Source organism: Theobroma cacao, chromosome 5 (genome assembly GCF_000208745.1).
Source record: "Theobroma cacao cultivar B97-61/B2 chromosome 5, Criollo_cocoa_genome_V2, whole genome shotgun sequence".
Classification (NCBI taxonomy): Eukaryota; Viridiplantae; Streptophyta; class Magnoliopsida; order Malvales; family Malvaceae; genus Theobroma; species Theobroma cacao.
In genome coordinates, this window is record NC_030854.1 from 992808 (window position 1) to 1006767 (window position 13960).

General features: G+C 37.7%; 3 protein-coding genes across 7 annotated transcripts; 2 read left to right on the plus strand and 1 right to left on the minus strand.

Moving 5' to 3' along the window:
- On the plus strand, nt 1929-9399 carry LOC18597596 (protein NRT1/ PTR FAMILY 8.1). The gene is given in 7 exon segments (XM_018122145.1): nt 1929-2323; nt 2326-2500; nt 2597-3355; nt 6918-7069; nt 7186-7403; nt 7579-8129; nt 8314-9399. Coding segments are annotated over 7 exon segments (3081 nt in total). The 5' UTR covers nt 1929; the 3' UTR covers nt 9146-9399.
- LOC18597598 lies at nt 10048-11193 on the plus strand. The gene is made up of 2 exons (XM_007026727.2): nt 10048-10546; nt 10642-11193. The coding sequence occupies exons 1-2, from the start codon at nt 10115-10117 to the stop codon at nt 11074-11076; spliced, it is 867 nt and encodes a 288-aa protein (XP_007026789.2). The 5' UTR covers nt 10048-10114; the 3' UTR covers nt 11077-11193.
- LOC18597597 (pentatricopeptide repeat-containing protein At3g09060) lies at nt 10915-13960 on the minus strand. Of its 5 annotated transcripts, none has more exons than XR_001928266.1 (3): nt 11557-13960; nt 11361-11427; nt 10915-11012 (listed from the first exon to the last, which is right to left on the minus strand). XR_001928266.1 is itself a non-coding variant. In XM_018122396.1 (1 exon), exon 1 carries the CDS (start codon nt 13853-13855, stop codon nt 11798-11800), a length of 2058 nt encoding a protein of 685 aa, XP_017977885.1. In that variant the 5' UTR covers nt 13856-13960; the 3' UTR covers nt 11446-11797. The 5 variants fall into 5 exon arrangements, 1 of the variants encoding a protein (XP_017977885.1); XR_001928267.1 differs by having other exon boundaries at nt 11533-13960; XR_001928269.1 differs by lacking the exon at nt 10915-11012 and adding an exon at nt 11176-11246.

Consider the following 13960-nt stretch of genomic DNA (forward strand, 5'->3'; position numbering starts at 1 on the left):
ATCAAAGGCATATAGATATCCAATGTGGAAATTGACTGTGAAGTACCAATTGCAAAAGAAACATGTTAGCTAGACCTGATAGGCCAAGTCCAATGATTGATTAATGGCTAGCAATATCATAAAGCAACTGGCACTGCCCAATCTGTGGGTAGTGAGTACACACTTGAACACAATGAATGCTAAGCATCAAATACCCTTTGCAATGGGCAGTAGCTAGCACTGACTCCCATTCCTATGGAGGTGTGCCACTGACGGGAAAAGATAGGGAAGGAGAATTGAATACGGCTAATATAAATCCAGCCTTCTCTGTTCTTGAAGTTATTGGTATTTATCTTTTATATCGAATATGTCTAGATGTGATAAAAATCCTCTACATTATTTACATTTTATTTTATAATTTTACATAACGTATTTAGTTTTATTTTATCAATTAAAATCTTACTCTCTAAATTCTTAAATTTTTTTTAATGTTAAATTCTAAACTTTGATTATAAACTCTAAATCTTATTAATGAAAATAAATAAATTAACGATGAGAGTAATACTGTTAAATACATACAAAATTACGAAAAAAATCCTGAACACGCATCAAATGGAAGTAGTATCACAATTCTATGACCACCCCAATCAAGAAAATGACACTGCTGATCGAATTGTGTGCCCAAACATGGCTCCAGAAGTATATGCATGAGCTTACAGCTTAGCTCGAAACACTTCCATTATGAGGGCTCTACTTAGGATTGGCTTTGTGAAGGACCAAGGAGCTGCTTTGGGTAAAACAGAAGGTAGCATAGCATTTAAAAACAGGTTAATAAGCAACAATAAAATGAATGAGAAAATGATTTTTGCTGAGGCTCATTTTATAATGCAGTAAAATCTTTTCTGGGCTGCTTATAAAGTGATAACTTGGCGCCAGGGGTATAAAATTGCTGGGGAGATGATTCACTTGAGCGCAAAGCCACCAAGTTAAAGTCAAACTTCTTAAACAAAGGTTTGAAATAAGGAGAAATTCTTCAAGAAACCAGGTGAGAAATCCAACCTTCATTGCTGCATTAATCTTTTTATGTGGAAATTCTATTTTCTCAAGTAATGCTACTTGGTTTTAGGAGCACTTTCCCTTGATAGAGCTTCAAAATTATATAGTTCATTCCACTGGAAATTCCATTGATTTACTAGTTTCTATGATCCAGATATCTGTTCTGTCTGAGGCAGTGAGACTTGTTTCTGACCACTTCGGCATGTCTGTGCTACTTGCATGACTTGTTTACTCCTGTAACTGTTCTTAAACTTAACTTTCATAAGGAGAGTAAAATTTTTTACCATTGAAATGGTTATCCACTTTTGTTTTGTTAATCATTTCGGATAATTGGCAGCAAAGCAGGAAAGGAGTCGGAGTCATTAAACTAATACACCAAAAAATAGTGAAATCTTGGGGTTTAAGAATTCTAAATGGCAGAAGAAGATATTTGTACCAAGTATGGAACAACTGACTTCCGCAACAAACTGGCCATCAAGAATACGACAGGGACATGGAAAGCATGTCCGTACATCCTAGGTATAATAAGTCCAATTGTGTATCATTTTCTGATTTTGGTTGTATATATGTTCGGTTGTCTTGTTCAATGACCTTGAGAAATATTCAATGCATACAAACAGGAAATGAATGCTGTGAAAGATTGGCATACTACGGGATTAACACAAACATGGTTAACTATCTCAAATTCCAACTCAACCAGCGAAATGTTGCAGCTGTTAGTACTGTCACGAATTGGTCAGGAACATGCTATGTCATGCCGCTAATTGGAGCATTTCCAGCTGATGCCTATTTGGGAAGATACTGGACAATTGCTAGTTTCTCCATCATCTATGTTTTTGTAAGTTCATCTGATGATTATGTATTGGTGTTTTCCTGGATCTTGAGACCGAGTTAATGTTGTGTAACTCGTTGCAGGGAATGACGATATTGACGATGTCAGCATCTATTCATGGTCTAAAACCAGCTTGCAAAAACAACGTTTGCCATCCGACGGGATTGCAAACTGGAGTGTTCTTTCTAGGACTGTACTTGATAGCCCTGGGAACCGGAGGGATTAAACCTTGTCTTTCATCCTTTGGTGCAGATCAGTTCGATGACTCTAATGGGGCGGTAAAGAAAAAGAAGAGCTCTTTCTTCAATTGGTTCTATTTTTCAGTCAATATTGGTGCCCTTGTTGCTGGCTCCGTCCTTGTCTGGATACAAACCAATGTAGGATGGGCTTGGGGGTTTGGCATTCCAGCTGTTGCTATGGCGATTGCAGTTGCAAGTTTCTTTTCAGGTACTAGGCTGTCAGAAACCAGAAACCAGGAGGGAGTCCCCTGACCCGCATCTTCCAGGTTCTAGTTGCTTCCTTCAGGAAAGTTCGGGTAGAAGTACCTGCTTACAAGTCTCTTCTATTTGAGACTGCGGATGAGGAATCTGCTGTCAAAGGAAGCCGCAAGCTTGATCACACAAAGCAGTTGAGGTATAGAAAATAATCATTAGGATTACAAATGAACATTTTCTTTTGTCTAATTGTGGATTGTGGCATCTACTAATTGCTTTTATCTATCTTCCTTAGTTTCTTTGACAAGGCAGCTGTGGAGACTTCGTCTGATCGAATCAAAGGATCCATAAATCCATGGAGACTGTGCACTGTAACCCAAGTAGAAGAGCTTAAATCCATCGTAAGATTACTTCCTGTATGGGCCACAGGTATAATCTTTTCTGCTGTATACAGTCAAATGGGCACATTATTCGTCCTGCAAGGCAACACTATGGACCTTCACATGGGAGGATCATTCGAGATCCCTTCAGCTTCACTTTCCCTCTTCGACACAATCAGTGTCATCTTCTGGGTTCCAGTTTATGACCGTTTCATTGTTCCACTCGCGAGAAAGTTCACCGGCCATAAAAATGGATTCACTCAACTTCAACGCATAGCAATTGGCCTTGTCATTTCCATCTTTGCCATGTTGGCTGCTGGCACTTTGGAGCTTGTCAGGCTCCGCCAAGTGAAGAAGCACAATTACTACGAGCTTAAGCACATGCCAAAGTCAATATTTTGGCAGGTTCCCCAGTACTTCATCATAGGCTGTGCTGAAGTTTTCACCTTTATTGGGCAATTGGAGTTCTTCTATGAGCAAGCCCCAGATGCCATGAGGAGGCTGTGCTCTGCTCTCTCACTTACAACAGCTGCCTTGGGAAACTATCTGAGCACATTGCTTGTCAATATCGTGACGGATTTCAGCACCAGGCACGGTAATCCTGGCTGGATACCAGACAACTTGAACTACGGTCATCTTCACTACTTTTTCTGGCTTCTGGCTGTGTTAAGCTTGCTCAAATTGGGAGTTTACCTTGTGGTTGCCAGGTCGTACACTTACAAGAAGCCAGTTCTATCCATCAACTAAATTTGCATGTTCTCATGAATTTTAAATTATGTCAGCCAAAAAAAAATCCCTCCTGATAAATCTCTGATTTATAAAATTACTATTGTACTTCTAGCACCAATACCATGGCAATTGTGGTATCCAATTTTGTAAGTTTCAACGTAAACAAGTTTGTTTGTTCATGATTTTTTCTCTATTAATTCATATCACGTGATAAGTTTACAACCAACCTGTGAATTTGGTTTTATCATAATTTGATCTTATTGCGTGGAATAGATGTAAGCATTACCCAATTATAAGGATAGGTATAACAGCATATAGCACAAACCCTTGTCAAAATCAGGAAAACTATGGTTATCAAGAAAAGCAACTTAAAAAAGGGAAATGGGGTCAAGCAGTGGATCAGTGCTACATCAGCCGACCTACTTTAAAATTTGAACAAGATACGCATGATAATGTGAACAACCTCCAAATCCAAGCTTGGGGGTCTTGTCCTCTCTAACTTTTTGCAATAAGAAATTCATGTTTACACTCTTACTTTCAAAAGATTATATAAAAGGACAAATAAATAAAAACAATATATAACAAGTTTGAGTATTTGACTCAAGAGACAATGAATGATTTACGTTTTAAAATGAATAAAATTAGAATTTATGAATCATTTATTTGGATGCTAGCAAGGTAGATAAAGTAATCCTACTAAAATATGGACCATAAAGCCAATTCTATTCCTACTATGTCTGCTAAAGTCAATTTCGTGATTATGGTTTCAACACTTTCAGTGATTCTTTCAAAGTTGACATCAACAGCCGTCTATGCTATGAGCATATTCTTAAACAAATAATAAAGAAATGCACTGGCACGGATGAATATAAACATGAACTGGAACTTTCCTTTTCTGGGTATCCAATCACAGGATTTCAAGCCAATTGTTTTGATTGAACAAAGAAACGTTTTCCAGGTTTACAGCCAAGTGCCAAGCTATGCCAGGAGATGTTCTCATGTCCAGCACAATGATTTCAGTAACCTCCCAAGATAGAAGAAGATCCCGTAGAAGATCAGAACACTGTCAAAACAAACAGATTCGTTTACCAAAACCCTTATCTTAGAGAATCCTGAATTTACTTTGATTTGGAAAATGTCATACCCAAATCAAAAAGCTAAAGATTATGGGAAAAAGGAAATATTTGGGGTCATCACACCTTATATGAAAGAATTATTGGCATTACTATCTTAATGTGAAGAGATCTCTGACCATTGGGTCCAAGTTAAACAGAAAAAACCAATGCAAATTTGACCAAAAAAAGGGGGTAGTTTTCCATTTTTGGTTCTAAATAAATACAAAGGTCAACCAAAATGGCAAGATTCTTCAGGCTTAGGAGGAAGCAATTTGTAGCTAATTAGTATTTATGATTTTTGACATTAGCCCCTGGTGAATTTGGCTATATTATCTGTTTAGTCCTCTAGTCCTTTTTTATTTACATTTACACACTATTTGGAGTAGTTTTTTTTAAAGCAATATATTATTATTTTATGCATTTATAATGTATAATATTTATCACTATTAATCAATCAAATGTTATCGTCTCGTTTATAAATAAGTTTAAAAATAGAGATGACTCATAGATATTTCATGCTAGATTATAGCATTTGAATTCAATATTTTTTTAAAAATAATGTGTAATTACTCTATCTGTCTTTTTTTTAAATTTTTTTAAGACATTTAATACTTTTATTTTTTTATCTTTATTCTTTAATTTATATTAAAAAAATTTTATTTCATTTATTGTACACACAAAAACACTTAATTTATAATAAAAAAATAATAATCGTCAAATTTAATATCAATTGGTATTTTTTGTATACACGTGATTTGATAATATATTCACATGATAGTTAAAGTAGATTTTGTGAATATAATAAAAAAATAAAGATCTCTTTGAATACAATAAAAATATAGAAGGTCAATTGCATAAACTCAAGTAATTCTGGGATTTTTAATTATTTTAATAAAAATAATATGACAAAAACAATTGTGCCAAAGTGCAAATACCAAATAGTTAGGGACTAGAATCGCAAAGAATCTCAACTTTTCGCTTTTTGCTTCTTATGAAAAGATTATTAAGGCAAATTATGGGGAAAGAAGAAAGCCAAATTGGTGACAGATTGGCTCTGACTTGAATTCCTAGACCTTGTTGCTGTGTGCACGAGTGGGAACCGGGCTTCCGTTCCCAGCCCTGGTTTCTCTCGTATAAACTACTGCTTACACTTTCCTCTTCTCTTGTCTCTCCTACATTTCTCTCTCAAAAGGGTGTGCACATCTTAACTCTCTCATCACTCTTCATCACATTCCCAACACTTGTTTTGTTTCTTTTATTTCGAAAACCTCCATTGTTTTCCTGGTTTGTGTTTTGCTTTTTGTTCTGCTCTTTGCATGCATGGCAAAAAACATGGCCTTCTGGGTTTTTCTTCTTGAACTATTCCCTGTTGAACGCTTCAATGAAGTTTTCATGGATCTGAGATAGACAACACCCAGATTTGTTATGGCTTGGGTTATTTTTATAATATCTCCGTTTCATCAAAGATGGTTTCGTTTTTCTTTCTTTTCCTTTTTCAGTATCTGCTTTTAAGCTTATATCAGTACTCAGCAGATTTTCTTTGGCTTGGCTGGAAACCATGCAGAAATATTGTCAGTTTTTAGGTTGCAGGTTTCCATCATCTTGTTCTTCATTAATGGAGTTTTAACCTTGGCAACTGTTCGCTCAGGCTTAAGGGTTCTCTTGTTTGTTTATGTGAATTTCAAATCATGGAATACTAATTTTTGGATTCTCTTGCCAGTAGATTATGGCCTATTTTGTCCTGCAGTGATTTTTTATTTTGTTCTATTTGAAGTTCCTTTGTGGGGTGTTGCTATTGACTATTTTCTTATACAATATTATATTAAACAACCGTAGCAATTGGTTCCCTTTCCCTCTTAGCCTCTCGCTGACTGTGATTCAAATTGATGCCCTTTCTTCTAGTAAATAGTATTTTCTTTCTGTTTTGCTGATTTAAAGACGTTTTTGAAGGCTTGAAGAGATTGCCATTCTTTTAATTCTATTTGTTTTATCTTATTTGGAGTTGAAGAGTGTGCCCTGCCTACTCGGCAATTGGCATTGGTTACTATAAGTTAATGAGTACAGGACTTTGATATGACCAGATTTTATGAGATTAGTTGGGAATTAGTTTAGTTGGCAAAGGCCATGTGCATAAGTGCTCTAATCTTTTATTTTAAAGGTTAATGATGTGAGCATTAAGTAAGATTATGCCCTGTTATTGCCAGTGATTGAATGCTGGAAAGAGAATGCTTTGCCAATTTTAAAATTCCAGTATTCCTTCATGTATCAGGATACTTGCTTAAGTTCTTAAGATGATGAAATATTAATTCTGTTTAGGTTTTTGTTGCTAGTGATTCTTTCATTAGTTTCATGATATGCCTGCTGACTTTGCTGATATTCCTTTTAAAGGCAGATTGATTCCAAGCCTTCAAGGGTAGAAAGGTTGCTCCATAGATAAGATGGGAGAAGATGATATCTATACAAATGATGGGACAGTGGATATCCATAAGAATCCTGCCAACAAGAGTAAAACTGGGAATTGGAAAGCCTGCCGATTCATTCTTGGTATGATTTCAAGCTTTTTTCATTTTCATCCTTGTTTAAATATATACATTATATATATTGCCTCATATTTGGCTTCTTATTTGCTTTGCATGTTTTGAACTCTAAAATTTTATCAGGAAATGAATGTTGTGAACGTTTGGCATACTATGGGATGGGGACCAATTTGGTGAACTATCTTGAACAGCGTCTCAATCAGGGAAATGTGACTGCATCAAACAATGTCACAAATTGGTCAGGGACCTGCTACATTACACCGTTGATTGGGGCTTTTCTAGCTGATGCATATTTGGGAAGATATTGGACAATTGCTGGTTTCTCAATCATCTATGTCCTTGTAAGTTTGGCTTAAACACAGAATTTTTCTTTCTTTTTTTCAATCTATGAGGTACTTAAAGGCTCAGAATGCTTATGCCCATGGCATCTTATAGAGGCTAGATTGCGGGAGTCCTCTAGTTTATTTAAAAATAACTTTACTCAATGTCTTGACTGATGATCTATTTTTCTTGAAGGGTATGACACTCTTAACATTGTCTGCTTCTGTCACTGGACTAAAGCCATCATGCAATGGGGATGTCTGCCACCCAACAGCATCACAATCTGCAGTCTTCTTTGTAGCCTTATACATGATTGCTCTTGGTACTGGTGGAATTAAGCCATGTGTCTCGTCGTTTGGTGCTGATCAGTTTGATGAAACTGACGACATTGAGAGGAAGAAGAAGAGCTCTTTCTTTAACTGGTTTTACTTCTCAATCAATATTGGAGCACTTGTCGCTTCCTCAGTTCTAGTATGGATACAAATGAATGTTGGTTGGGGCTGGGGTTTTGGAATCCCAGCAGCCGCAATGGCCATTGCGGTTGTATTCTTCTTTTCTGGGAGTCGAATGTATCGCCTCCAAAGACCTGGGGGGAGTCCACTTACAAGGATATTTCAGGTTATAGTTTCATCCTTTAGAAAACTTAATGTGAAAGTCCCTGCTGATGAATCCCTTCTTTATGAGACTGCTGACCAGGAATGCAGTATTCAAGGAAGCCGAAAACTAGAGCACACAGATAAGTTAAAGTATGTTGTTAAAGCTCGACACTTGTGGAATTTCATTGCTGAACATATTTTCTTTATCAGCATTATCCCCATCCCTGCTTATACTTTGTCTACATACTGTACCCTCGCTTTTTATTTGGTCTAATTTGATCTTTTAGTGGCAAATTTGATTGTTAATCTAGTCACTGATGATTTAAGATTACAGGTTCTTTGACAAGGCTGCTGTAGAGACCCAAACTGACTATGTTAAGGGCTCGGTAAATCCATGGAGACTATGCACGGTAACTGAAGTTGAGGAGCTCAAATCCATTATCAGGTTGCTTCCAATATGGGCATCCGGAATTGTGTTTGCTACTGTTTACAGTCAAATGAGCACTATGTTTGTTTTACAAGGCAACACAATGGATCAACACATGGGTCCGCACTTCAAGATCCCTTCTGCATCCCTCTCCCTCTTCGATACTCTTAGTGTTATCTTTTGGGCACCTGTCTATGACAGAATCATTGTCCCATGGGCAAGGAAATTCACAGGCAAGGAGCGAGGCTTCACTCAGCTCCAACGAATGGGGATTGGCCTTGTCATTTCTATCTTCTCAATGGTCACTGCAGGTATTTTGGAGGTGGTCCGGCTCAAGATTGTCAGGAAGAACAACTACTATGATCTTGAGTACATCCCCATGTCAATTTTCTGGCAAGTCCCACAATATTTCCTAATCGGATGTGCAGAAGTTTTCACATTCATCGGACAGCTGGAGTTTTTCTATGACCAGGCACCTGATGCTATGAGAAGCATGTGCTCAGCCCTCTCACTAACTACTGTTGCATTAGGCAATTATCTGAGCACTTTGCTCGTTACCATTGTGAGTAAAGTGACCACAAGGGATGGGAAGCTTGGATGGATCCCGGATAACCTGAACCGGGGTCATCTTGACTATTTCTACTGGCTCTTGGCTATCCTCAGCCTGGTTAACTTCTTGGTCTATCTATGGATTGCAAGGTGGTATACATACAAAAAGGCAACTGGACGCCCTTATTGACACTGTAAATCCTAGGAACGCCAAGAGCAAGATGCCCCCTTGAAATTACCTACTGCTTTGGAGATTTCAGTTTACTACAATACTATTTGTGGAATTTGCTGATTTTTTAAGATTTACTCTTAGTTTGCTTGATTGTTTTAAAGAAGATTTAGTACTTGTAAATATTGTTACATTAAATTTAATTCTCAATCTAGTGCAGGGATGACTGCTATTTTTAATTGGTTCAAATTAAATTGCAGATAGTTTCTGTTTGATGATTGTTTTGATTTGATTTGATTTCGTGTGCAATAATTCTTTTGGTGCTCTCTTGCTCCTATTTCCAAGGCATGCCCGGGAAGAGTTTCTCACTTTGAAAATGACTCCATAAGGTTGCTTTTCCAATTTTAACATTCCTAGCTTCAAAGCATCAATTTTCTCATCTCTAATTCCAAGCATCCATTTTCATTTATAATTTTTAAAACCCAATTTTTTGAATCCACAATCTTTTTAAAAAAAATTTAAATGAAAGTGCACGTGACATAAATCTCAATCATGTGAATGTTCATGTGACAAAAATAAATATTACCAAACATAAAAAAGATAAACCCGATTGATTTTTTTTCAATTAAAATTTATATTATGTAAGCATCTACGTGATGTTAAAGTGAAATATTTTGTTAATTATATCCGTAATTGATAAAATATGTTAATGAACTTAAAAATTAAATTTTAAAAATTACGAATGAAAAGAAAATATTATACAAAATCATGGGTAATTGGGGCAATTTTACTCTTTTACTAATTAATCTAACAGGACTAGGCTGACTAAATTTAAACTTAACTAGCTCCCATGCCTTTACACTTGTACCCATTGCCAACAAGTGGTGGTGGCTAGAATTAGAGAGCAGGAAATAAAATGGTAATTGCACACTGCTTGACAAATGGACTTTCTCTATAATTTATAGCCAAATAGTGGATAATGTAAACAAAATGAAAGGTTCAAAAGACCTTCCAACTCATATACAAGATACTGCGTTAAAGCATCCTGTCTCTCCTCGTCGGCTTGAGAAAAAATATAGGGAAAAGATGATTGCCCTGAAGGCCATCCAAGCCTCCTTTACCCCCAGTCAGCATGCCCTTTTCCACACAAGAAGATTTGCTTACAGTACGAAGAGTTCCATCCTGTGTCTCAGCAAGTCCAATGATTCTGAGCCTGATTCTGATCCCCAGTCCTCAGAAGGAGACACTCGTAAGCAAGAGCTGCTTGCCCAGATAGCAATGCTACAGGCTCAAAAAGTTCGTCTCACTGACTACTTAGATGAAAAATCTGCTTATCTCAACCAGTTTGGTGAAGAAGCCAATGCTGAGTTTGATAAAGTTGGAGAAGATGCTCTCAAAGGGCTTGAAGAAGCCGGTGAAAGGGTAGGGTCTATGTTAAGTAGAGGAAAGAAGACAGTTCTTGTTTGATATGCAATTTTGCATGATAACTCACTTCTTGTTTCATTTGCTATAAGCAGATAATGGAGAACATTGAGAGCCAGATGCACGCCTTTGAAGAATCCCAAGAAATGAATAGGCAGGAGATTGAGAAGAATGAAGGCCAGTTAGCGCAGTTCGAAGGCCAAATTGAGAAAGATAGGAATGAAGGGTTGTTCTTTAAGAACCTGACGGAGAAAAAGCCAGTAGACAAGGCAAAAGCAAAGCAAGAAGCGGAGAAGATTAAAGAGATTACAAAAGAAAAGGCGGGGTCAAAAGTGCGGAGGAACATTTACCTTGCTCTAATTGCACTGCTAGTCATTGAAATTGCAGACTCTTTCATCTCTTCATCTGATTGGAGAAAAGTTGCAGTTCTTGGAGCTATTTTAGTTGCTTTATTTTCTCAGTTCACCTATGAACAGACATTGTTATCCGAAGCAGAAAAATCAGAAAAGAAAGATGAAAACAAGAAGTAAAGGATTTTCTTATATCTAATCTAACAAACTTCTGCTGTAAAGCTGTAATCCATAATTATTTAGGCACATATGACTTGATCCAATAACCCCAAGTAATAACTTAATACTTGGGTTTGATACATCAAGCAACTTTATTTTTGCATCGTCAACATCTGATCTTAGTGATATAGCTGCAATCACCAAAACCGAAGTGAGTTACCAAATCTGATGCTTTATGAAGCTTCTCTCACTCATCCTATTGGAACACAACAAATCTAATAGCCAACTAGGATTGGAGGACTAACCTTTGGTCAAATAGGTAACTGTGGTTTCATGTCAAGATATCTAAACTCTAAAGAGCATAAATCCAGCCTGCAAGAATCCGCAATATCTTAAAAGGCAATTGGTTAACAGTTGGAGAGGGAAACAAATCACAAACAAGAAAGGAAGAACAAAAGCCACTTGAAGGAACATGACCTTTAGGCGCACATGCATCCATACCTCCAATCACTTTGAAAGAATTTTCCTGGCAAAAACCATCCTCACATGCACGTCTGGTGAATCCTTGGAATGATGAAGATAACAGTTCTTGATCCCAGAACTTAGGATCTCTCTCTTAAAGATACGTAGTTCAAAGACTGGTCTTCAAAATTCTTGAGGTGGCAAAGAGTTGCCTAATATTTTGAACCGCCAACTAGAGGAGTATGACTTTCACAAATAGGAACTTAACCGCAAGCAAATCCTAAAGCACTGCCCTGACAAGTATGTTCCATGTAATGACAGTAGGAAGAATTCCACGCTCTAAAGCATCTTCCAAGAAGCCAACTGCATCTTGTATGTTACCACAAGAACAAAGCCCCTTGAGAGTAATGTTATAAGAAATAATATCTGGCTGTAGTCCATCAGTTGAAATTCGGGTCCAGATCTCTGATGCCTTCTCATATTCTCCAGCTTTGTAAAGCCCTTCCATGATAGTATTATGGGTTACAAGATTCGGAGCACAGTTCCTTCGCCGCATCTTTGAGTAGAGCTGTAATGCATCCTCGACTTTGCCAACAGAGCAAAGGCCATGAATGATAATATTGTGCATAATTACATCAGGCTTGAAGGCCTTGTCAAGCACATGGTGCCATAAGCTGAGTGCCATGTCAACATTCTTTCCTTGGAAAAGACCTTTCATCAACGAGCTGTAGGTGATCATGTCAGGTTTCCACCCTTTCTCTAACATTTCCTTCAGAAAGCAGTACGCCTCTCGAAATCTTTCTGCTTTACACAAACCAGAAATGAGAATATTATATGAGGCAACAGTAGGAGAGTAACCCATTGAGTCCATTCCCTTGAAAAATTGAACTGCATCGTCTAGTCTGGATGCTTGGATAAAACCATGAATCATGGGATTGCAAATGTAAGGATTCAGTTTACAACCACACTTAACCATCTGACTGATTAAACCAGCTACTTCACCTAGTTTCCCTTGTTTGCAGAACCCGTCAATTATTGAGGAATATCCAAAGCTATCCAATTTACTTCCCCCAAGTTCAGCCTCTTTCAATATCTCTAAAGCTTTTTTTAAGTAGCCATTCTTACACAATCCATGAATCAAAACTGCGTAAGTTGAAGCTTCAGCATTGCAACCTCTCTCAGGCAAGATCCGCCATGTAGAAATCGCTTCATCCACCTTTCGATTCTCTAACAACCCTCTAATCAATATATCAAAACTAACAACATTTATACAACCGTCCTTTTCCATCTGCTTCCACAACTCAAAACACTCGTCAAATTTCCCAGCTTTACAATACCCACTAAGCATTGCATTATAAGTAACCACATCAACCAATGCCCCACTTTCAACCATCTCTTTATAGACTCTCTCAGCACCATCAACCTTCCCTGCCTCACACAATCCATGTATCATACTACTATAAGTAAACAAATCCTTCTCTCTTTCATTCTTCTTCATCCTCTCCCATAGCCTCAAACACTCATCAAACTTGCCACATTTACACAAACCATTAATCATAACATTATAAGTAACCGAATTCGGATAAGCAGAAGAATCTTCCAACAACCTCTCCCAAACCTCATTTGCCTTCACAAAATCTCTTTTTTTGAAAAAACCATCAATTAATAGATTATAACACATAACATCAGGGGTCACTTTTCTGTTAACCATTTCATCGAACACTTCCATTGCAACGACCAACTTCCCGCCTTTGACATGCCCATTAATCAAAGTCCCATAGCTTTGCACATTTGGATGAAAACCCATTTTCCAAATCCAATCCAATAACCGCTTCGCCTTCTCAAAATGCTCCTTTCTACACGCAATCTTAATTAAAATATTGTATGTTTGCAAATTTGGCTTTACGCCCACTGTTTCAAAGTACTTAAAAAACGACTCAGCTTGTTCCCAACGATTCGACTCAGCAAAAGCGTTAAGTAAAGTGTTGTAAGATCGAATCCCAGGTTCACAACCAAAAATTTGCTTCATTCGTTGAAAGGAATCTAATGCTTTCTCGGGCATTGAGTTTTTGGCATAGGCTTTTATCACCGTTAAAGCCACGTCTTCTGGGCAGTTACATTTCTGGGTTTCAATGACTTGGACGATCCTAGAAACGTGGGAAACGAGCCTGGAGTCGACTAGTCGACGTAGGATGTGGTGGAAAACGTCGGGTGAGTGGGTGTAACCCGGGTGGCGAGTTGCTGAGTCAAAGAGAGCAAGTGCAGACTGGACGTTTTTCTCTGATTTGAGGAGCTTGAGAACTCGCTTTGATGAGAGGGTTTTGGGGAACTCGGCCATGGAAAAGATGGTGGTGTTCGGGATTTCTTAGGCGCACCGTTGAGCCATTTCGCCGCTGAGAAATGCTTTCCCGCCGCCGCCAACCAGAAAATATGGGAAATTGAA